We start from the raw sequence: 23,016 nt of genomic DNA on the forward strand, positions 1-23,016 counted from the left end.
CTAGAACATAGGATTTCCAATTCCTTTTTGTTCTGAGTTGGGTCCTTGTTACCAATGCTGGAGCGATAGAACTCCATGTCAACCTTTGTTCCCTATCTGAACCATGTAGACTCATGTTTTTATTAAGTTCTTAGCTGTCACCAGGGCTGAGTGCCTTGGGACAGAAGATGAGTCACAGTCAGAGAGACAGCGCATGCCTCCATCTCGGCGCTGAGATAATGTCTCTCCCCTTCCATCTGAAACCCAGCCCTGCACCCACAGCCAGCTGTGGTTCTCCAGTGACCTTCACCCCAGGAGAAAAGCAGACGCTAAAGACGTTCATATTAAAAGCCCTTGCAGTTCTCAGCCCAGCCAGCTGCACACAGTAGGTGCACAACAAATGTTTTTGAACTAGAGCAGAGTGAGTACAAACAGGTGCCCGTGTTGTTCTGGTCGCCTTGCTGGTAGAGGAGGCTCTAACCCACGCTTTCTCATGCACCACCCCTCAGTAGGAAAGGAAAGCTTACTAAATGGTCCCATCTTATAAAAATAGCTCTTAAGAACATACATCTGTCTTTGAAGTCAACTGTGCTGACTGATAAGCTTTGTTTTTTCGAGTGGGTTTCTAATAATAAGGGAAGAGGACTTAGCAACAGCCGAGCTGCTTTGCATGTCGTTCCAGTTGTCCTCATGGCCTGTTTACATCTGTCCTGGGCAGACTGTCTCGCTGGCTCTGGAAGCTAGACTTGGCCCTCTCTCTGCAGATGACACAGCTGGAGGCAAAAGAGGAGAGTGGGTGGGGGACATGGGAGTCGGGGTCAGCTAATTCTGGCCTCCAGGCCTGCTGTAATCACTTACGGACTGTAGGATCTCAGGTAGATTTCAGCTTCTTGGCCCATCCCTTCACCTGCAAAGTGGGAATAATAATAGTATCTTCTGTGGTTAGTGAGAGGATGGAAGAAGCTAGTGGGTGAGGCCAAGTCCTTCCCATAGAGTAGCTGTTACTTTTATTCCTCCGACGCAGATCCTCTCCTGGCATCTAGGGATTTTAGCTCTTTTCCTTCGGAGTCTAGGTGTTTTATGCTTCCATGCACCAATCCCATTTGGCTTAGATATACCATAAGAAAAAGACAGGGGCCCTTGGGTGGCAGTTGAGCATCCAACTCTTGATTTCTTGATTTCAGCTCATGTCGTGATCTCAGGGTTGTGAGATCAAGCCCTGTGTCAGGCTCTGCACTGGGTGTAGAGCCTGCTTGAGATTCTCTCTCTCTCTTTCTGCATCCCCCCCGGCCCCACTTGCACGTGTATGCATGTTCTCTCTCTCTCTCTCTCAAAAAAAAAAATAATAATAATAATAATAATAAGGAAAGACCATTCTCTTTTACTTGCTACCAGATTTATTTAGGTAATTTTTCTTCTATTATTTTCCATAAATGTCCCCCAAAATCTGAATTTACTGAACAATGGAAACTTTCTGGAAAAATCCGCATGAGAGCAGGATGCTCCCTCAAGCCTGGGGTTTTGTGTACCCACTCTTGACCTGCGAGTAGGAGCAGCTCTGGAGGGTGGCTTCTTCTCCCTCCTGTCCCAAGCCACCAGGCAGCTCCCTCAGTCCCTTGTCACTGCTCTCAACTCCTCCTTTACCTTCCAAAAAGCATGGGAGCCGCCCTGCTGCCATGGGAGGTCATTTTTCTCCAGAGCATGCTCTCATCCCGACTGTCTCCCAGGTCTCAATCCACAGCTTCAGGGGTGGGGGGCAGAGGGGGAATATAAAAGGAGGGCAGTTGGGTGAGGCCGAGAGCTAGGCTTGGGTGAGCATCCTTGGGGAGGCTGGATGCCTGCACCGTCCCAGCTGCATCAACCGCCGGCTCCCCCATCTCACTCCCTAGTCCTGCCTGACTCCAGCTAGGAACTGCCTGGCCACTGCCAGAGTCCGCTCCCTGTTCCCTACGTTGGACAGCTCCCATGGCTGCCCCCCTCCTCACTCTTCTTTAGCTTCACGCTGCCCTCCTGCTTCCAAGGGCCCCTGCCCCCCGTCAGCCTTCTCAGCAGCTCGTGAAAGTCAGCCTGGAATCCGGATGATGAGAAGTAGTAGACAAGGGGGTCGACGCAGGAATTCAAGGTGCTAAGAAGCAGCACATAACTTCTCCACGCAGGGCTTTCACCCTTGATGTAGCCCACGACATGAGACACGTTGTAGGGCCCGAAGCAGACAAGGAAGTTGAGCAGGGTGGCTGCCACAAGCCCAACCACGCGCCGCTTCCTTCGGTGGTTGGTTCCCCTGCTGAGCACCCACACCAGGCGGCCATAGCAGTAGCTGGTGATGAGCAGGGGCACCCCAAAAAGGACCACAGCCATCTCCAGCCTGACGGGGAGGAGGAGAGCCAGCTGGGCCTCCTCGAATTCCAGGTAGCAGGTGCTGTTCGTAGTCTGGCTGTAGGAGGAGTTCCCTGAGAATTCAGTGACGTAGACCACGCTGCAGTGAGCACTGGCCAGGAGCCAGCAGGCCCCGCTGACCAGGCTGGCCTGTCCAGGCCTGGGCCGGGCCTTGTACCATATCGGGTAGGCCACGCTCAGGAAGCGCTCAATGCTTACAGTTGTCAGGAAGAGGGAGGTCAGATAGATGGTGGTGAAGAAGAGGAATCCAGAGAGGGGGCAGAAGACTAAGGGCAGGGGCCAGCGCATGGCACTGGCGGCCTCCACCATGCGGAATGGCAGGAAGAGCAGCAGGAGCAGGTCGGAGAGGGTCAGGTTGAGCAAAAGCACGTCCACGGCCACCGGGCGCCGCCGCAGCTTGCCCACGAAGATCACCAGGGCCATCATGTTGAGGGGGAGCCCCACGATGAAGGTGAAGAGGTACACGGCGAAGTAGAGCCAGTGATCACCGGGGAAGAAGGACCATTTCGGACTTGTGCCCATGGTGATGGCCACTGGAGAAAGAGACAGCTAGATGGAGGGGACAGGCTCAGGGGTAGGGGGACTTCATGCCCCGTGCCAGCAGCATCTCAACCATTGGCAGGGAACACCCGCCCCTCCACGCAGCCCCTTCGTGCCCTCTGATGCTTTCTCCAAAACGGTAAGCCTGCCTGTCTTCCTGGTTGTACCCTATTCCCTGTCCCTTTCCACCAAGGGGCCCCCTCCCAAGCCCCTCAAGGGCCCCATGCTTACCTGCTTATTTGAGAACTCAGCTGCTCTGCGCCCAGCTCTTTGCCAGCTTCTGGAGAACAGTGTAAGTTAGCTATTATCTGGCAGAACTGATAAAGACCCGTGACATCATTCACCACTGAGCAATCGCACAAAAGATGCGTTTAGCTCCTTTATCAGCTCCAAGCCAGTATGCAAAACGAGGAGCAAATTCCACTACTCCGTGCCTTGCTCTCAGGCTATCTCAGAGGGGATGCCTGAGACAACCCTGAGCCAACCTCATCTTCCCTTCTGGATCCCCCACCTGATTCTTATTTGCTTCTCTGGAATGGCAGCCATCTAATTTGCCTAATAAGGGCAGGCAGCCTAAGGCAGTGATGGGGAGCCTGGGGATCTGGAGCCAGTGGCCTGGCTGTGCTGTCAGCTCTGTCACTGACTCTGTGATTTCGGGCAAGTGACCTAAACTCTGTCTCTGCTTCTCCATCTGCAAAGGAGGGACCATCCCAGTACCAATTTCATAGGGTTGTCGTTAGATGAGAGCATTAGTATGTCAGGGGCTGAGAAGGGAACCTGGCGTGTGGTGGTGGGTACCTAACAGATGGTGGCTGCCATCATCCCAGTCACTGGTGTGGGCTTGTCTCCGGGGTGATGGTAATAATGAGAAGACTAATGACAGTAATGATGATTTAGGGGTCACATAATCAGTAGCAGACACTCTGCCCATGAGGGCATCGCCATTCTGTTTTCGGGCTCCTCGGTGGGGAAGTGACTCACTCCAGGCAACACAGCTTGTTAAGGATCACCCCTGGGGTTCAAACCCCAGTTCTGTCTGACTTCAGAGATTATGGGTTTATTCATTCAAATAGTTATGGAGTACAGTGAGATAACCCTTTTATGCCCACTGGAATGGCTATAGGCAAAAAATCAGACAAGGCCAGATGGTTGGCAGGAGGTTAAGGAGTGGGAATCCTCTCATATGTTGCTGGTAAGAATATGAAATGGTAGAGTGACCTTGGAAAGTAGTTTCTTAAAACAGTTAATATCAGTTTACTGTGTGATCCAGCTCCACTGCTTCAGCAGTGTTCGCATAGCATTTTTCATACTAGCCAGAAAGTAGGAACCCCCCATCCCGACCGGTGGTCCATCAGCTGCTGAAAGGATGGATCGTGGCCTATCCCTACGATGGGATACTATTTGCCCGTAAGATGGAATGAAATATCTATGAGTACTAGAACCCCAAAAATGTGCCAAGTGAAACAAGTGAGACATAAAAGGCCATACACCGTATGTTTCCATGTATATGAAATGTCCAGAATGGGCCAATTTGTATCTATTGAAAATAGATTACTCGTTGCCCCGGGGACTTAGGGGGATTTACTGTAAATGACCAGGACGGGGTCTTACTGGGAAGATGAAAATGTTCTAAACTGAATGAAAGTGAGAGTTGCCTACCTTAGTAAATTTGCTGAAAAGCATTGACTTGTATACTTAAAATGGGTGAATTTTATGAGGTATCGATTTTATCCCAAATAAGTTGTTGAAAATAGTTTTTGCTGTCGTGGGTTTCATGGGAGTGAGATCTCAGGGAATGGAGTGGTCAGAGGGTAATAAAACCTCAGCGTCACAAAGGCAGAGAGCCATGGTGGAAGCACTTAAGGCAAGCAGAATGACAAGTGCATGGACTGACCTGCTGGGAGAACATGTAGGAGCCTTCGGGCTTAAGGGGCAAGGGTCATGAGGGTGCTTGTGGCAGATCACAAGGGGTTTCAGGGACCCTAAATTCCACCCTTAGAAGGAGCAGGTACAATTCTTCAGAAGAAGTGGTCCAGAAGCAGCAGGTGCTCCCGAGCGGTAGGAGAGAGAGCGGTCGGTCCCTGGCTTCCTGGGAGGAGGGGAGTAAGGCCACTTGGGCTAGAGGTCAGCTTACACTGAAATTCATTGGTCTCACCACTGTGCAGGGAATAAACTTGTTTCTCACTTCTGCAGAGCCTCAGGCAAGTTTCATAACTTCTCTGGTCTGTTTTAGTTATACAACAGGAAATAATGTTTTCCTTGGAAGGCTATTGTGAACATTCATTCATGCAGTAAACATTGAATGAAAGCCTGCTATGTGCCAAGCTCCCCTCTAGGTGCTGGGAATATATCAGCAAATAAAATGCCTTGCCCTCGTGGACATTTATGCATAAAAAGAAATAGCTTGTATAAACTGCTTCGTGCATGCCAGGTACGCAGCTTGACTTCCTGTGTCTTATATGTCCGTGGCATTATCGTCTTTAAAGGAACAAGTCTGTTTCCTGCACCTCGCTTCATCAGAGCAGATGCCCAGATGTTTGTCTCCTCCATGGCCACTCTCCTCTACCCACTCTCTCACAGGTTGAGGGTTCCACCATTCACCTTCGCAAAGTGGACCACAAGGACAGGCGTTCACCCTGATACCCAGTTTTTCAAATGCCCCTGCCCTTTGGAGGTCCTGCCTTGAAGTATCGCATCCCACATCCACCCTTTCCTTGCTGTAGGGCCTTGGGAACATTTTCTTTTTTTTTTTTTTTATTTTTTTAAATAAACATATAATGTATTATTAGCCCCAGGAGTACAGGTCTGCAAATCACCAGGTTTACACACTTCATAGCACTCCCCATATCACATACCCTCCCCAATGTCCATAACCTCTCTCTGCTCCACCTGCTCCCCTCCCCCTGGTCACCCTCATTTTGTTTTGTGACAGTAAGAGTCTCTTATGGTTTGTCCTTGGGAACATTTCTTAACCTGCAAAATGAAGATGGTGATAAGACTTGTTCCAGGACTGTAGCTAACTTACATAGGGCCTCTGTACAAATGAGGAAAAGGCGCCCCCCCTCCAAGTGGCAGCACCCTCCACCAGGGTGCACTGCTTGAGGAGTAAGCAGCAACTTTGTTCAGATTAGAATAACATATTCTTTCCTTCGGATGGAAACAGCCCCATGCCAGGCACATGGCCTCGTGAGCAAATCTCAGGTTAGAGTTTGATCAATGTTTGCCCCTCTGCCTGGCACCCTTGTGCAGTGAACCACCTGCCCATGTGTACAGCAGCTGCATGGCCATATCAAAGGATTGTGTGAAATGGGACACTTTTAAAGTGCTCGATGTGGTGACTGTCACGTCTCAGAGACTCTGTGTTTGTTCATGACTATTTCTGGTGTTGCTAGTATTTTTTCTGCTGCTGAGGCAGCTTTTCCTACCAACTTCCCATTCACAGTTCGAATGGTGCCCTCTTGTGAGTTCCAGATGGTATAACAGCATCAGTATCTTGCTCCTGCGTCTTCTCTTACTGGGAAATTTAAACTGTTCTTTCCAAGGAAATATTTTGGGAGTAGCGTCTCCCAAAGTGTATCATCAGAGTGGCATTTCCTCTATATTGGAAGAAAACTTCCATAGCACTGGCAGGTGGGGCATGAGGAGAAAAGGGACAGGCAGAGGTAGGGAGTCATGCTGATGTGTACAGACACAAGCTTACCTTCTTGCTGTGACCTAGCTCCCAGCCTCTGTTCTGCCCTCCAGCTGGGATGCAGTCTTCTGCCAGGCTCAGTTCTTTCCATAAGCAGGTCCAAGGATGCTCCCAGTCCACGCTGCCCTGGAAGTTTCTTTTGCTCTGGGCTCCAGGGGCCCAGACAAGCAACCAGCTCTCTTCCATACCCCTTCTCCCCAGTAGGGGCTACTACTTCTGGGATGTCCCTCCTTTTGTTCTTGCCACACTTGTCACCCTCCTGGTAGCCCCTCCCAAGTAGCCAGTCACCAGCGGGTTGAGCACCACACTCCAAGCCCCTGTGATGAGCCCCAGTTTCCGCCAGCAGCCTCCCATGTTGGGGCGCAGGAAGCCAGCCACATTGGAGGCATTGTAAGGTCCTAAGCAGAGCAGCAGTGTGAGCAGGGCCCCCCCGGCCACCCAGGCTGCCCTTAGCTTCCGTCTGTGGCTCAGGCCTGAGCGGACCAGTGCCCGAAGGCAACCCACGTAACAGAAGGCTGTAATGCTCAGGGGCAGGAAGAAGAGCAGGAGAGAGAGGCTGAGGCGAGCGGGGCCCGCTGAGGCTGGGTCCCAGGCCTCCAGGCAGACTGGAGAGCCATTGACTGGTGTGTTGATGCCCAGGGAGCTGGTGGTATTGTTCATCCAGCCTCCCGGAGCCTCCAACCCAAACACCAGCCCCAGGTGACAGAGGACAAGGGCCCATATGGCCGCACACACCCCCCAGGAATAGCACGGTCTCCGGGCAGCTTGGTAGCCCAGGGGGAAAGCAGCCCCTAGGTAGCGGCCGACGCTCAGGGCAGCCAGGAAGCCCCCACCGGCATAGAGCGGAGCGAAGTGGGCAAGAGCAAAGGCAGGACAGAGTGGGGCCGGAAGAAGCCAGGCACCCAAGGCCAGGGCCTCCACCGCCTTCAGGGGCAGAGAGGCTGCCAGCAAGAGGTCAGAGCAGCCCAGATGGAGGGCATAGACAAGGCTAGGGGTGAGGCGGAGCCGGGCGTGGGACACGGCACCCCCAATGGCCAGGGCGTTGAGTGGGAAGCCCAACGCAAAGGCAGCAGCATAGAGGGCAAAGGAGAGCTGCGGGGGCAGGTCCATGGGACCGGGGCTGGCCTCCACGCTCCTGAGCTCTGCTTCCTCCCCACCCTTGGATAGGCCTGAGGTAAGGTGAGGGGTGGTGCTCGGGGGCTCCTGGGGTCACAGACTGCTCAGGGTGTTAGAAGTCATCTAGTGGGATGACAACTATCTCAAGCAGAGAGGCCCATGAGAGAGCTGGTGCCAGTACGACGGTGAGTCTGGATTCGAAGTGAGGACGGCTCGCCCTCAGTCCTCTGCTTCCTTTCCACCATGTCCTCTCTTAAAACACAATGGAAAGCGTGCACGTCCCATTAGAGGAAAAGCCTCCTAATTTCTGAGACTGGGGAGAGAAAGGGTAGAAAATTAGTACATAGTTGGGCCCCACGGGGTGTGTGTTTTTCCTAGGACGGGAAGTTAGAGTCCTGTGTCCACTCCCCGCCCCCAATTCTCTGGGAAGGGAAGCAGCTGCCCCCCTCCTCCCAAAAGGGATGGCTGAGAGTCTGCATCGCAGTCATTGAGGGTTGCAGGCCACTCCTAGTTGGGATGGGGGGTGGAGGGAATGTCAGGATTTGGGTAAGATAGAGGCTGTGGCCAAGGGCAGGCACGGGGGATGGCAGGGCAGAGCCCGAGGGGAAGCCAGGTCCCATCAGTGCCAAAGGGAATGAGCTTAGCCAACTTCGGGGGCACCCTAAGTGGGTAAATGGAGGAGTCTGGGGGAATAATCACCATGGAGAGAGGAGCCACAGAAAGACAGACTCACCTCTTGGCATTGCCAGATGTCTCTGAGGCTCAGGAGTCCCCCTGGCCCGGCTGAGGGAGGGTGTCCGGGATGGGCAGTGAGCCGGAAGGGAGAGGAGGGCGGGGTGGAAGGCCATTAGCCCGAGGCATCAGCAGCCTGGGTGAGCAGCTAATGGGGCATCTCGAGCAGGAGCTGAGGCAAGGAGGTGAGGGTCCAAACAGATGATGCAAACACAGGAAGGGACAGGGTGGCAACCAGGGTTTTACCCCTAGGCAGCAGGAGGAGTGTGTAGCTAGTCCCTTAAAGGAGCCGGGTTGTTGGGGTACGACCAGAGCACAGCTCAATCCCACCCCACCCCAGCCCGTTCAGACCTGCTCTGGGCACTGTTTTCTCTCCTCCCAGATGAGCCCATGGGCAGGCCCTGGCTAGTGGGCAGCACTCACTCATAGGTAACAAGCTTGGGTGACCCACACCATATCCATCTGGTGACTGATGTGGGGACGATGAAGTCATCATTCCAAGGTGTTGCCTCTGCGACAGGCTGTGGGCGCGTTTTGGGAGGAGAAGGTTTTCCCTCTCCTCTGCCCTCTGGCTCAGTGACAGTAGTTTCTGACCCTGCCTTCTGGTGCTGACAGGAATGGGGAGGGGGACAGACCAAGGATGGGTCTCCTTTGGTGGCACGAAGGTGCCAGGCTTCTCTCTGGGGCACATGGAGGGACACTGAGCGGCTCTCAGTAAAGCATAGACGGTGCGAGACTCCAGCTGCCTGCTTAGATTTCTTCTCAGCCTCTCAGAATTTAGCTGTTTACCCCCTACTGGGGTCACCCTGCCTCTCTAGGAAAACCCAAGTGGGATTTAAAATGGCCACAGCCTGTCTCTATGATTCTGTCTCTGTCTCTGACTATGCCTGTGTCTCTCTCTCTCTCTGCCTGTCTGTATTTCCCTCAAATGGACAAGACAGCCTCTCTCTGGACTTTTTTTTTTGGGTGTGTGTGTCAGTCATCAGGCTGCCACGTTCTCCCAGATTCCACGTCACCCAGAACGAGATTCGCTAGTGGTTTCCCGAAGTGCTCCCCACCAGGCTTCTGGTGGAGACAGCAAGGGATTCTCAGCATACCAACCACGGCCTCCAAAGACACGATTGGATCCCCGTTTTCTACTTCATTCACTCAACTTGAGTCTTGGTTGCCTCCCTTCCCTGTCCTACATAGGTGGTCCAGCACCTCCCCTGGACTGTAGAAGAGCTTGCCATCTGTGTTTAATATTTTATCTTCGGAAACTGACAGAACCCAGGAAAAGTCAAAAGAAGGGCCATTTCACCTCCTGTAACAAGCATTTGGAAGAAGACAAAAGCAGGTTGTGAGGGGAGACCCTGGATCTTCAAGATCTCTGCCTCAGCACCATGCCTCTGCCGGCTTAGGTCTCTGCCCAGTGTCACCTGAGGGCCTTCCTCAAACCCTCTCCAGTTGGGTCCCTCCCCCACTCCAGTCTATCTTCATCTTACGCTGTGTTTATTCCTAGCATTCATGAGTCTGTGATATCAGATTTGCTGGCTCCTCTGTTGGGATGTTGGTCAGTGAGGCCCAAGATTTCTGTCTGCTTTATCCTCTGCTTCTTGTGTCCATAGTAGGACTCAGTAAGTGAATGAATGGCTGGTTGTCTGGGCCCTGAGAGGACAGGGTGATCTGGGGCCATGTGGATTGCTGCCTGGATTCTGGAGGCCCTGGCTTCAGAGCTGTCTGAATTCTGTTGGCCTGTTGACAGCCACATCTCTCGGTCAGTTGGTCACGAAGTAGGTTAATGTCGGCAGCTGGGCTCAAACAGGAAGGCAGGGCACATGCTGCTTGCCAGGGAGCCCGTGCCAGGCCTCATCAGGTTCAGGGCTGCCTCCAGCTCCTTAGAGGGGATCATGCCCTAAAACCTTATGGGTACCCTAGACTAGAGGTCCCCAAGATGAGGCTGATGTCCTTTCTTTTTTGTACCCCCAACAACTGCTCTATACTGGATACGCTGACAGGTGTTCAGTAAATGTTTGCTGAATACACAGTTGAATGGGCGAATGATCCTGGACCTCATTCTAGAGACAGAAAACCTAAACCCTTACCTTCTGCCTGAGACAGTTCTGGCTGTCCCCCCTTCGTCCAGAAGTGCTGACTCACACTGGGGACAAAGTGGATTGGTGGGGAAATGAGTGCCTTGTTCTGGCACAATTCCAAGAATGACCAGAACGTCGTCTGCTCAGAGAGTAGATTTCGGTCTCGAGCAGATGGGAAGGGAGCACAGGGGAGGAAGGTGGAATTTGTGCAGCGCCCACCACTGGCCAGGAACTTGCATCCCCTTGTTTCTGCTTTTAAGAATAGGTGGAGAAAGGTCAAACCTGAACATGGTGGGGAAACTGGGAGGACTGAACTGGAAAGTCCAAATTAGCGAACGTGACAGGGAACGGGTAAAGGTGATGGTGGGTCAAGAGGCAAGTGATGAGATTTCTCAAGGCAGCTGGCTTTCGAGAAGTTCTTGGGCAACTGTGGGGTGTGACCAAGCTTGGCAGTGGGACTTTTGAGAAGAGCTGCGAGTGATGAATCGGGTTCCCCTTCTTACATTCTTTAAGAGTGGCAAACAAGATGGCAATCTGGTTTTTAGGGACGTCAGGCTGTTGTGTTACGTTTCTGATAAGTGACTCCAATATATGTCCTCACTTCCTGTCTTGAGCTGCCTGCCGCGTAGGGGGCGGCATCTCCATTTTGCAGATGAAGAAACTGAGGCTCAGGTGGGCTGGTGAGCTTGCCCAAGATCGCTGAGCTTGTTAGCAGAAGTGTCAGGACTCAGACACTGCCTGCAGGGTCAGTGCACCCTTTGCAACACGACAACGGACTCCCCAGGCTGCTGATTTGACCTTGAGGTTGCCTCGACCACTTTCCCTTCTCCCCAGGTCCCACGAGGCCCTCCTGCATCTCCCCATTCTCACTCTGACCCCACAGATGGGAATCGTTCATGGGTTCTTTGAGGTGGTATCTGAGCCATCTTTATTATGCAGCTCTGTGTGTGTTACACATCTGTCCACACCAGTGTAAGTCTCAGCCCACCAGACCCCCATGGGGAGGGGCTGCAGCAGCGTAATGGAATGCCTTGCTGACCTGTGGAGAACGCAGCTCAGGACAGCCGCTCTATCCCTGTGCTTTGCCCCAGAGGCAGAAATTAGGCACAGGACCAGTGAGTGCGGCTTTCAGAGCAGGAGTGAGAGGTCCAAATGGATGGAGAGGGAAAGGAAAAAATACAGTCACAAGCTGACTCCAGCAGGGATGCCGGCCCGCTGGGGATGGGGTTTGGGGGTGGGGGATGGGGGTAGGCGGCAGGTGGCCAGGAAGGGGCAGGGGGATGTGTGCAGTGCAGGATCGGGGTTTAGAGGACTTTCCCAGTGGGAAGGAAAGCGGACAAGGAAAGTCTTTGGGAAGGTCAGGGTCACCAGCGTGGAGAAGGAAGCCCATCCCTGGGCCACATACGAAGTTCTGGGCGCTGACCAGGGCATGAGTGATGGTGTGTGTGTGCGCGTGCGTGTGCTTGGATGTGGAAGGGAGGTTGTGTGGCTTTGCAGCTGAGCAGCAGGGGTGGGGCCAGCTCCTCCGTCCCTGGTCTCTCCCTCTGGTCTCTTCCTCGGTGCCTCTGCTCCAGCGGGTGTGGCCCCTCAGTGCTTGAGGGTCACGTATTCCACGGCTTCCTGGGCCTGAGGCCGCTCCCCCACCCCAAGATGAACCAGCTCCGAGTAGTGTATCCCCTCATCTTCTGGACTGTTTGGAAGCACGTTCTCATAGTCGCCCTGAGAAAGCCACACAGTGTGAGGTGGGCCTCACGGCCGCCGGCCTCCCGGTCTGCGTCCCCGGCCTTCTCCCTCCCTGGCTCCTCCTGAGGGTCCAGGAGCCCGAGCAGAAGTCCTCTTGCTCCCATGCTGGTGCAGTCAGCATCTCAGACTGGGCCATCCGCCCTGGCTCCCACCACACCTGTGTCTGAGCAGCCCCCTGCCCCCCACCAGCCCTTGCCACCGCAGAGGTCTCCAAGTCCTTCCCATCTGGGGCTCCCAGCTGAGGCCAGGTCCCCCTGCACCCCCTCCTTCCCCAGCCCAGTCCCCTTACCACTCGACACTTCTTCAAGACAGAGTAAGTGACGGTGTCATCCGTGTTTGGAGAAGGTCCCTCTGTCTCCAGGGTCCTTGCATCTCTGAAGGAGGGTGGGTGGATGGCCGCAGATGAAGACTTTTGCGTGAACTCTTCCTGTTTCAAACTCCCCGAGCCCCTGAGAGCACCCCAGAGTGGAGCCTGGCTCATGGGCCTGCCGCAAAGAGGGCAGGCAGGACACGAGCCGAGCTGTTCCTCCCACAGCCCTCCCTGGGTTCACGTGTCCCCATCCCGGGACCCTCACTCAGTACCCAGTTCTTGGTGTGTCATTGTCGCCGACAGGAAAGCGCAAGGCAGCATAACTGACGGCATCTTCCATCACAGGATTGTAGCACCCCAGGGAGTTGGGCTCTTCGGAGAGTGGGGCCCTTCTAACCTGAGAGAGAGACAAGGCCTCAGCTTTCACCACTCCTTTCTCCACCCGAGTCCCCCTCCCCTGGCCTCTGACCCCTGACCTCCCCTCCGACTATGCTCTGCATCCCCCCTTCCCTCTGTCTCCACTTGACTTCTGAGTCTGCCCTCCTGGTCATCTTTTTCCATTTCTTACCTTTTGCTTCCTCACAAAGAAGCTCTGGCCACTGGAACTTTCCTGGAGCCCCTGCTGGCTCCGTATCCTCTTCCAGCTAATAAATAAAGCCCCACTCTGTGAGGATCGGGGAGTGGGACAGGACCCCTTGCAGTGGGCATGCTGGGGGGGCTCCAGGATGGCCAACCAGAGTCACTCCAGGAAAGGTATCAGGGAGAGCTCAGGATGTGGGCCTTGGGAGGAGCTTACCTTCGCTGAAGCTTGACTCCCCAGAACGCCAGGAGGAGGGTGGCCAGGCAGAACCCCACTCCCACAGCCACTCGCCTGCCGATGGTTTCTGGGCTGTCTGGTGGGAGAAGGAGTAACCATGAATTGGGGATACTGCTTCTTGGATCATGGCCAGCAATGCTTTGCAGCATTTTCCCAGGAGGCATCCTCAGCTTCTCTGCGTGGCCACTGTCATTGCATGGGCAACTTCTCCATACGCAGGGGCCAAGATATAGAAAAAGGAAGAAGCTGACCCCTGCCCACTGGGGCCTGGGTGGGGGAAGGGCTAACTTTCAGGAAAGCACCTGTTCTGTGACAGACACAGGTACACACTGGACACACAGTACAAGCTACAACTTCTTCAGCGGCTGCTTGGCCATACTTATCAGAACTTCTCCTGCAACTGTCTTTCAGTGGGACCAGAGCTGGGTCTGGGGAAGGCTCAGGGTGGATAGGGTTTGTCGCTTCTGTGCACGGGAAGACAATGACAATGCAGCCCTGAGGGGAAAAGGCAGGTCTCCAGGGTGTCTGCAAAGTGGAGACCCCAGACACAGGTGTTTATACAATATGTCGCATTTCCAAAGTTCAGGCATCCAGCTTTGCAGGCCACGATCCTCTAAATCTAAAGCCATAGCTCTACGTTTAATCTGAAAAAGTCAATTAAATATCTTCCCTATTGTTTCCAGACTCTTCATACACCCTGTATGTATATCCACACATGGATATAGCACAGTCTCCGAGTGGTATTGTTATGTGGGAAGAAAAGAACGTCCAAGACAATGTGTGCACGTGATGGAGGGTGTACAGACATAGACCTACTTATGGTATTGTGCAGAATATGGTATTGTGTACAGAATAGTTCTGTAAGGGCATGCAACCAGCCACCAGTGCTGAAGGCCTTCAGAGAGAGGGTAGAGTCCTCAGGGAGAAAGAAAGGAGAGGTGTCTTTCTACTATTTACTTTCTCATGCTATTTTATTTTACCTTATCTTTAAAAAAAAATACTGAAATCTCAAGATAAAGATGAGCAGCCTATCAGGGGTGAGACAGAGAAAGACAGAGCCCCGGATGTCTGGCAGGTAGGGGCAGCCCTAGAGGGAACCCTCCTAGAAAGAATCAGGAGAAGTCTTGAGAGAAGGAGGCAGACAGGTGAGCCTGTGTGGAGCAGGAAGTGACCTACTGGGCCACCCCACAGGATGGCGGGGGAGGGGTCAGGGGAGGAGGGGCCAGGAGGAGACTTACAGTAGACAGTGAGGGTGCTGGGGGGCGACTGGACCCTGCCCAGCTGATTGGTGGCCTCGCACCGGTAGGCACCTGAGTGCTGGATCTTCACAGGATCCAATCTCAGCATCTGATCGTAATGGTGGAGGTTTTGGTTCTTCCAGTCAAACCAGGTGTACTGGAGGACAGGAGGGTTGGCATCACTCTCACACGTCAGGATGGCCTTCTTCCCCTCCATCACTTGGTCCTTCGGGCTGATGGCCACATGCAGCATCCTTGGTGCATCTATAAGGAGAAGCAAAATCAGGATCCAGGTAGCTGGCCACGGGCTCTTCGGCCTGTCTCCAGCCCCAGCCACGCACTCACATAGCACTTGGAGCGTCCTGGCCTCAGACATGGTCTGACCTATGGAATTGTTGACAAAGCAATTGTAATTGCCAGCATCTTCTGGAGAGACGGAGTCAAAGCTCAGTTCTTTTCCTTCCTTCAGAAAGATTCCATTTTTCTTCCAGAAGAAGCGGACGTCTCTGGGGCGGCTACTTGAGAAGTTACATTCAAGGCGGACTCGGTTCCCAGAGCGAATCTCAGAAGAGGGGATGATCTGCTGGACCCTGACATCCTTGGGGGCATCTGGAGAGCAAGGGCCTCAGGCTGGCCTCTTGGGTCCCTTTCCCTCTTCCCGTCCCCATGATTTCCTCTCCCCTTGGCCCTGAGGCCAGATTCTCAGCCCTTAATTCTCTGCGAAGGTTCCGGCCCAGGCCCTAGGTCCCTCGCCCTGAGAACCCATATCACAGCTGGGCTACCTCTTGGGTGCCCTTGCCCAGTCACTCACACTGGACATCCAGGTTGACAATGGGAGCCCACGAACACCACTGGTTACAGGCTGCACAGGTGATTGGCCTGGTGTTCCAGGCAACTTTTTGAATTATCAGCACTTCATGTGGTTGTTTCATCTGAGAGCCTTGGAAGTTCCATACATATTGGGTAACTCCGGGATTGCTGGAGCTGTAGTTACAGGACAGGGTCACAGTATCTCCTTCTTGAATCCGCATGGGGTTTTCAATCACCGTGGTTACCTCTTTGGGAGCATCTGGGAGAAAACCAGACAGATGGGCGAGGAAAAGTCTGCTGTCCAGGCTACCTTTCCCAGGGCCTTCTCCACCACGCCCCACCCCAGCATATCCCCTGCATTCACACAGTTCCTAAATCAACCAAAGGAAGGCTTGTGCTTCCCTCCTGGGTCTGTACGAGGACCAGAGCCCTGGCTGTGGTCTGAGGCGTGGTGACTAGAGCAGAGCTCAAGCAGAGAATGCATGGGGTATGCAAGGTAGAAGTGCTCCATCTGTGGGTCTCCTCGGGGACCTGGGGCACAGCGCTAGTCTGCTGTAGTGCAGGCATTAAGGGGGGGGGGAGTGTGGAGCACAGCCCTGGAGCCGGATGGGCTGAGAGCTGAGTGATGGTGGGCTGTGGGACTCAGTGTGCTCTCCATCAGATGGAGTCCTAAGAACACCTGACCTGGTAGAGTCCCTGCCAGGGGGACCTGGGATGAAGCCCTCAGAGAGGAGTAAACAGTCTGGAAACGTGGCTGTTGCTGCTGCTTCACACACCCACTGTCTAGATGTTCAGGGTTCGAGCATCCCCATCAGAGTGAGTATCTGACTCAGACTCGGACATCTTGGGGTCCAAGGCTCAAACTTAGGGATTCTCTTGGTCCCGGGCTTGACTGACAGACGAGACTATGCTAAACAGGGTCTGGCCTCTGATGAGAGGCGTGAGACATTTTGCTCCAGTTCTCAAAACTTCAGGCCCCCTTCTGGAGCTCCAGCACTGTCTAAGTGACACCAAGTTCTCCGCGTCCCTCACGGGCCCTGGCATCTTGCTGTTCATTCATTCAGCAAACATCTACTGAGCACCTGTTACGAGCCAGACCCTGTTCTGACGCTGGGTATACAACTCAGAACAGTAGTGAGGCACCTGCCCAAGGAGCGTACGTGTCGGGAGACCCCCTGCTTGCCAGGGGGGTCCAGGACTCTCCTTCACCCCATTGGCCTGCCTCCTTCTCCCGCTAGAACCCGGAGGCTCTGTGACTACTCACACTGGATGTCTAACTCAGTCTCCTGGCCAATTTGACTAGAACCAAGTCTGTTTTCTGCCATGCATGAGTATTTCCCAGCTTGGCTGAGGAGAACCGCTGGGATCTGGAAGATCTTGCTTGTCCTTCCCGGCACTGCCACCCCGTTGTGATACCAGGTGTAATTGGTTGGAGGAGGATTGGCCAGTGACATACAAGTCATCACTACTTGATCCCCCTCCTTAGCTGTCGAGGAGAAGATCTCAACCCTGGAAGGTTCCGGAGCATCTGCAGAGGCAGAAGAGGGAGGTGAACAGAGGCCCCTGTTGCTCCAGGGCCTCAGTTCCACGCCCTGCTAACTCCCTGCCTGCCCCCCGCTCCCAGCTCCCAGGAGGCTCACAATACACTTGGAGGACCACTGCATCCGACTGTCCTGAGCCTACGTCATTGAAGGCCTCACACTGGTACTTTCCACTCATCTTCTTGGTCACAGAGAACAGAGTTAGCGTGGATGTCTTCTGCTCCCTCAGCCGGGTGCCGTCTTTGAGCCAGGCTATGTTCCGGACCTCTGGGTTGCTGCTAATGACCTGGCACGTCATGGTCACAGACTCTCCCTCTGTTACATTGACTTCTTTGGGACTGCCCTCAATCTTCAACTTTGGGACATCTGGAGGAGCAGAGGGGCAGCGGGAGAGGGGGGCGGAGACTTCTCAGAGGGGGCCACGTGGGGTGGGATGTTACAGGGCTTTGATTCAGATAAAGCAGCGGCCTATACACAGTGGGTGAGGGTGGGCGGAACTTGCTGTCCCCCTTGTCAACAAGGGTGGGCTGGTCCAAGCACCTGGTGACTGTCACCACACTCCTAACCAGTCTCTGCTCTGTGCACCACCCTTTAACCTGTTCCCAGAGTTCTGGTCTCCACCAGCAGTCAGCTGTCTTCCTGATCCTGTCCGTCAGACTTGGCCCCTCCCCTGCTTGAAACTGCTCAGTGGATTCCCCATGCAGAATAAAATCCAAAACTGCACTGCCACCCACGAGGTCTGGCGTTGGCCCTCCTTTCCTACCACTTGGCCCCTTGGACACAGGTCTGAGGCTCTCCGGCCCCTCACTCTGACCCAGGTGCACCAAGCTCCCGCCCCCAGGCCTTTGTCCTTCCTCTTTTCTTTTCCTGGGATCTTCTGGCAAATAGCTGCCTGTCTCAATCTTTCCCTCCACCCAAGCTCACTGTCCTCAGAGAGGCCTCTGTCCCTCCCTCTCTCTGTCGGAGCCCAGCTTTGCTTCCCTCTAATAAACTTATCACTGCCTACCCTTAAGATCGGCATTTCTTTGTTAATCTAGTCATTGTCTGTCTTCCCCAGCTGCAGCGCTAGCTCCTCAGTGGGCAAGAAGAGGCCTGGCACCTAGGAGGCTCGTAGTAAATATTACTGAATGAATGAATGAGGCATAAACAATGATGTGAAGACATTTCTTACCCCGCGCCTCCTCCACCTAAGGGAAGCAAAAAACCTAACCACATGATCTCAAATTCACACCATACCTCAAGGATATTATGTTATTCTCTTAGACCAAACCAGATGCTAAGACGAAGCTGTTCCCCCAAAACACTGGGCCTAAGAACAGGGGTGATGGAGGGACATAGCCCTGGTGGGACCTTTCCCAGCCATGGATGTCCCCGGACCCATTACGCATCCTTCCGTGTCGGTACCCGCTACCCTTGGCACACTCTGAGGTGGAGGAGAAGAGACAAGACCCTCATCCTTCCCCTGGGGCCCTGGGCGGGGGGGGCACTCACGCTTCACATCTAGCAACACCGTTGCCTTGGAGAGCATCTGCTCTGCTTTGCGGTCCCAGAGCTGGCACGTCAGATTCTTGCCGTGTTGCGTCCACCGCGGCTGGAAGGTGAGCTTGCTCTGGGTGGAGATAGTCTTGGTAGTCAGGGAGGTCAAGGTGATGGCACGCTCCTTCAGGGACCCTCCAGGATCCCCTTCCAGGGACCACTGCAGCTGGATATTGTACCCAGGGCAGGAGAAATTCAGCAAGCAGGTCAGAGTGGCTTCCCGGAACTCCTGGATTTCTGGAGGGAGCTGAATTTGAAGTGGAAGCGGGGTCTCTGCAAGAGAGTAGGGGCCAAGCTGGAGGCCTGGGAGACCAGGTGCCTTCCTGCCGGCCTCTCACCCCTGGCTATAGATGCCCTGCCCCCAAATAAGCCCTCAGGCCCCCTTGCCAGTCCCTTCCATCTCTCTCTTCAGGCCTGCATTTCTCTGCTTTGCATCGCTTTTGCTCAAGGTCCTGTGATCCCTGCTTCTCCTTAGGAATCCTGCTTTATATTATATGCTTAACCTCGTTATCCTTCCCTGATGTTTGCTCTCTAAGCATTTTCAAGATCGCTCCCCTGCCCTGGGACAATTTTACCAGATTTGGTCACCATGCCTTTCCTGGCTCTGATGACAGACCTGCATTTGTAACAGCCTCAGTGCTGGGAGGCGCCCAACATGGCATTCCTTTAGGGAACCCCCGGCTCGGCCACCCCTAGGACTGACGGTGTGAAGCTACATCTCTCATCGCAGTGTAGGGCTGCTCGGTTTAGAACCCTCCAGCCCCTGCACTTGAAGAAATAGGCTGTGGGGCGGAGGTCCCAGGCCTAGGTTTTATTCGTCCCTGACCTGTGTCTCTTCTAGACATGGAGGCCTGATTAGAATGAATTGCCAATATTAAGGAACTGGGAGAATTCACTCAAACCAGATTTCCATCCTCCCTTGAAAAATCAAGCAAGCAGGAGCACCTGGGTTGCTCAGTTGGCTTAAATATCTCCCTTTGGCTCAGGTTATGATCCCAAGGTCCTGGGATCCAGCCCCACATCAGGCTTCCTGTTCAGTGGGAAGCCTGCTTCTCCTTCTCCCTCTGCCTACCATCCCCCCCGCCCCATTTGTCCTCTTGTCTCTCTCCCTCTAATAAATAAATAAAGTCTTAAAAATAGAAAGAAAGAAAAATGAGGCAAACTGGAACCCAGATTCTAGCATGGGTGGGAGCTGAGGGCCAGGTTCAATGCTTGAGGAGAGACAGGGGCTCAGGCTTCAGGCTCCATTGTCTCGGGCTTGCTCCTGGCTGGCCTCCATAGGCAGCCTGGTTTGCATCCCCTGTCCCAGGAATTGGGGGTTTCCCACCTCCCTCCTTGCCCGAAACCGAGGCAGAGGCCCCCATCCCCCAGGGCCTTACTGGAGACATTGAGGTCTATTCTCTCCATCCATTTGGAATTCTTCTTTATCATCCTCAGCCCCAGCCAGCCATCATCTTCTTCCAGTACAGGGTTGATGTGTATGGTGCAGTTGGATCTTTGGTCTCCCAGGAACTGAACCCTCTCCAGGGGATCAGGACCCTTCCAAGGCTTTGTGTCATTATACAGAATAAGCCCCTCAAAGCTCTTGGTGGCTTCATCATATTTATAGTTTCTGTACACGATCAGTTCTTCCAGCTCATCCTTCCTCCCAGAGTAAACTGTGTAGGTACAGGGAATCCAGACGCAGGCCCCCTCCCAGCTGTAGAGAGTGTGGGGGTGCTCAACCCTCCATTTAGATGAGTCAGAGAAGGCCAAGTATTCTAGAATATTAGCTAGAGGGAGAGAGGAAGGTACACAAAGAGAGAAGTGTACACACACACACACACACACAAACACACTACCTGTCTGTCCCCACCCTCCCCAACTCTCCTCCTTTTCTAGCTCCCACAGACATCCCAGAACCCAAGCCTAGACCATAGTCCTTACCAAGGAGCAGGAGTGAGGGGCCGAGGAGATGCATGGTGCTGTGTCTAAGCAGGAACCTGGGCCGGGAAGAATTTGTCTTTGAGCTGTCTGGTCACTTACTTCTTTCAGATGACTTTCTTGCTCACCCACCAAGCTCCAACCCCTCTTCCCTGATCCCAGGAGGACCACATTTGGTTACATGGCAGGAACTGAATTCTGGATGTTCATGGGGCCCTTTGTGGGCATGCCATGTCTATTGTGTCAGCCCAAGAACTCTGTACAGAGAGCCTGTCTTCCTTCCTAGCTTCCTTCCTTCCTTCCATCCAACCAACCAACCATCCATCTACTTATCTATCCTTCCTTCCCTCCTTCCTTCCTTCTTTCCATCCCTCCATCCCTCCATCCATCCATCCATCCATCCATCATCCATCCATCTATCCATCCCTCCATCCATCCATCCATCCATCCATCCCATCCTTCCTTCCATTCATCCACCTGTCCATCCATTCATAATTTTACAAACTTCTTGCCCAGCTCTCAGTCTTTGAGTGGCACCAGACCACTAGGTCGCCTTGAATCCCAGGCCCTGGGTAACTTGAAGCTCACCTTGAGGCAAGTAGTGGAGGGTTTTATGTAGGGCAGAACCATGCTCAAAACTTGATTTTAAAGACCAAGAACAAAATTTCTCTAAAACTAATAATTAAGTGTGATTCCAGGAGAACATATAGAGGGGACTGAAAGAACTTAGGAGAATGTGGTCCAAGGGTCCCACTCAGAGAAGCCTGGTGGCTGCCAGTTGGGAACATGGAGCTCAGTACTGCCTGACCTTCCAGTTTTAAGAGAAGTAAGAAGCCAGATTTTCATGTGAAATGTCCTGCTTTCAGAAACAAACACGGTGCTGGCCAAACCCAACCTATCTGTGGGCCGGAGGCAGTCAAGGGCCCCCAGTTTGCAGTCACGACCCGTCTGTCTCTCTGTGAGACACTAGTGAGCTTCTCCACCACCTTACTAGACTTTTACATAGAGTTACATTTACAGAGAGTTAAATTTAAGTGCCAATTTGCATGGCTGGGCCCCTCTGTGCTGGTCCCTCTGGAGTTAGCAGGATGTGTGACAGAGTGTGTCTCCGGTCTCAGTACAGACCTGCACCCATCCCACCTGTGCAGCCAACATTTCCCACGCACCAAGGGCCCCTCACCCCCTCGGGCTGTTCATCTTCTCAGGCTGCGTGGCTCATGCCAGCTGCTGTTGGGGGCCCAGTACCCAGCATGGGGAAAGCGAGGCCACTTGCTGAGCAGGAAGGGGGCCTGTCCCCAGGAGTAGAGGCTGTGCCAGCCTGGGCTGGGCCTAGGTTAGGAGTGAGGACTGTGAATGGGGGCAGACTCTCCAGGCAGAACAGATGCCAGCTGTGCGGGCGCTAACAGTGCTACACACAAAAACATCTTCAAGGCCACATCCACTTGAGAAAACTTGGGTTAAAAAGGTAAATTGATTCCCAAATGTGTGTCTTTTTGGTCCCTTTCATCAGCTGGGTGCAAATCATATGTCTCCCAGCATGGGGGCCAGAGTACAGTCCATTGCCCCACACTTCTTTAGTTATGGGACTGATTTTACTTTTCAGTCACCGGACTGATTTTGGCAAGGTCGCAGGGTCAGTGTTTTGAGGGATGCGCTGGAAGTCCCTTTGTGTTTCCACAAGAGCTGTGGCAAGGGCTAGAGCCCCTTCTCTGTGGCAAAGACTAGCCTCTAGTAGCTGGACACTTGCGCCCCATCTGCCACCAGCTGCCCTCATGGGGGAATGGCTTGAGGATACCAGGACGAGTGTGAGAGGACACGCCTCAGAGCAGGGCTGTGTGCTCACCCCCAGGCCGTCTCTGGGCCATAAGAAGTGGGACCACAGACCTGGAACTGGAAGGCTGCTGAGACTAGGCAGGAGGCTGGGGGGGGGTGGGGGGTGGGCGGAGATAGGCATTAGGCACAAAGGCTCAGCATAAGGTCACACTACCAAACCCCTGGTCTCTCAAAACAGGCCAGTTGAGGGCCTTGCCGGATCTCAGAGCCAGCCTCCCCGAGGCCATTCTTCCCTCCCGGGGAATCTGGTGACCCATCTTACTCTCAGAAGACCATCAAGCCCATCAGCGGCCATGCTCAAAGACAGGGGTCTGTGTCCTGTTAGAACACAGGCAAGAAGAAGGACAACTAGCCACTGTGCTCCCAGGCCTGGCACACAGAAGCTGCTCCACACTGACTTGCCGAATGCAAAAGACAGCAAAATGGTTTTTACCTGTTTCCTCGTGTCTTCCTTCTTCGGCGACCCTGGGCGCATCTGAGAGTGAAAGGGGAAGCAGAGTGAAGGATTTTCACCCTCCTCGGCCACACCCCCTACCCTTCTGTGACTCGCAGGGCAACCAAGAGGCATGGCGAAGTGGAGAGGTGGGAAAAGAGGGAATAAGGGCCATGTGGGTCAGAGGCAGATTGGAGGGAACACTCGAGTACCCACGGTCAGTTTTTAGTTTCAGTATATGGAGTTTCTACATTAGAAAGTTAGAGCTAGTTCCTCCACCACTTCCTCCCCATCCAGCTCTC

At 53.6% G+C, this 23,016-nt stretch overlaps 3 protein-coding genes across 7 annotated transcripts; all 3 read right to left on the reverse strand.

Annotated features, from left to right (window-relative positions):
- Nucleotides 1-1,358: 1,358 nt before the first annotated feature.
- Nucleotides 1,359-6,694, reverse strand: FFAR3 (free fatty acid receptor 3). The gene is given in 4 exon segments (XM_004765069.3): nt 1,359-1,959; nt 1,962-2,909; nt 3,148-3,196; nt 6,617-6,694. Coding segments are annotated over 2 exon segments (1,032 nt in total). The 5' UTR covers nt 2,899-2,909; nt 3,148-3,196; nt 6,617-6,694; the 3' UTR covers nt 1,359-1,864.
- Nucleotides 6,695-6,801: 107 nt separating this feature from the next.
- Nucleotides 6,802-11,330, reverse strand: FFAR1 (free fatty acid receptor 1). Its single transcript, XM_045075952.1, has 2 exons — nt 8,457-11,330; nt 6,802-8,036 (listed from the first exon to the last, which is right to left on the reverse strand). The coding sequence occupies exon 2, from the start codon at nt 7,715-7,717 to the stop codon at nt 6,818-6,820; it is 900 nt and encodes a 299-aa protein (XP_044931887.1). The 5' UTR covers nt 7,718-8,036; nt 8,457-11,330; the 3' UTR covers nt 6,802-6,817.
- Nucleotides 11,331-11,427: 97 nt separating this feature from the next.
- Nucleotides 11,428-22,941, reverse strand: CD22 (CD22 molecule). Of its 5 annotated transcripts, none has more exons than XM_004765066.3 (14): nt 22,715-22,940; nt 20,452-20,507; nt 19,905-20,297; nt 18,481-18,798; nt 17,089-17,355; nt 16,713-16,976; nt 15,450-15,707; nt 14,984-15,247; nt 14,639-14,902; nt 13,380-13,476; nt 13,152-13,227; nt 12,856-12,980; nt 12,563-12,647; nt 11,428-12,249 (listed from the first exon to the last, which is right to left on the reverse strand). In XM_004765066.3, the coding sequence occupies exons 2-14, from the start codon at nt 20,483-20,485 to the stop codon at nt 12,118-12,120; spliced, it is 2,577 nt and encodes an 858-aa protein (XP_004765123.1). In that variant the 5' UTR covers nt 20,486-20,507; nt 22,715-22,940; the 3' UTR covers nt 11,428-12,117. The 5 variants fall into 5 exon arrangements, with proteins under 5 accessions (XP_004765123.1, XP_004765122.1, XP_012918175.1 ...); XM_004765065.3 differs by having other exon boundaries at nt 12,563-12,722; XM_013062721.2 differs by lacking the exon at nt 17,089-17,355 and having other exon boundaries at nt 12,563-12,722; nt 22,715-22,941.
- Between the last annotated feature and the right edge of the window lie 75 nt (nt 22,942-23,016).

Source organism: Mustela putorius, unplaced genomic scaffold, assembly GCF_011764305.1.
Source record: "Mustela putorius furo isolate JIRA1106 unplaced genomic scaffold, ASM1176430v1.1 tig00000174_pilon_pilon_pilon, whole genome shotgun sequence".
Lineage (NCBI taxonomy): Eukaryota > Metazoa > Chordata > Mammalia > Carnivora > Mustelidae > Mustela > Mustela putorius.

Bases quoted from the DNA above. Each gene is read 5' to 3' on its own strand.
- FFAR1 (XM_045075952.1), bottom strand. From the start codon at position 7,717: ATGGACCTGCCCCCGCAGCTCTCCTTTGCCCTCTATGCTGCTGCCTTT.
- CD22 (XM_004765065.3), bottom strand. From the start codon at position 20,485: ATGCATCTCCTCGGCCCCTCACTCCTGCTCCTTG. The intron at 18,799-19,904 runs GTAAGGCCCTGG...ACTCTCTTGCAG, and splicing joins AATAGACCTCAATGTCTCCA to AGACCCCGCTTCCACTTCAA. The intron at 15,248-15,449 runs GTGAGTGACTGG...CTTGCTCTCCAG, and splicing joins TGTCAACCTGGATGTCCAGT to ATGCCCCCAAGGATGTCAGG.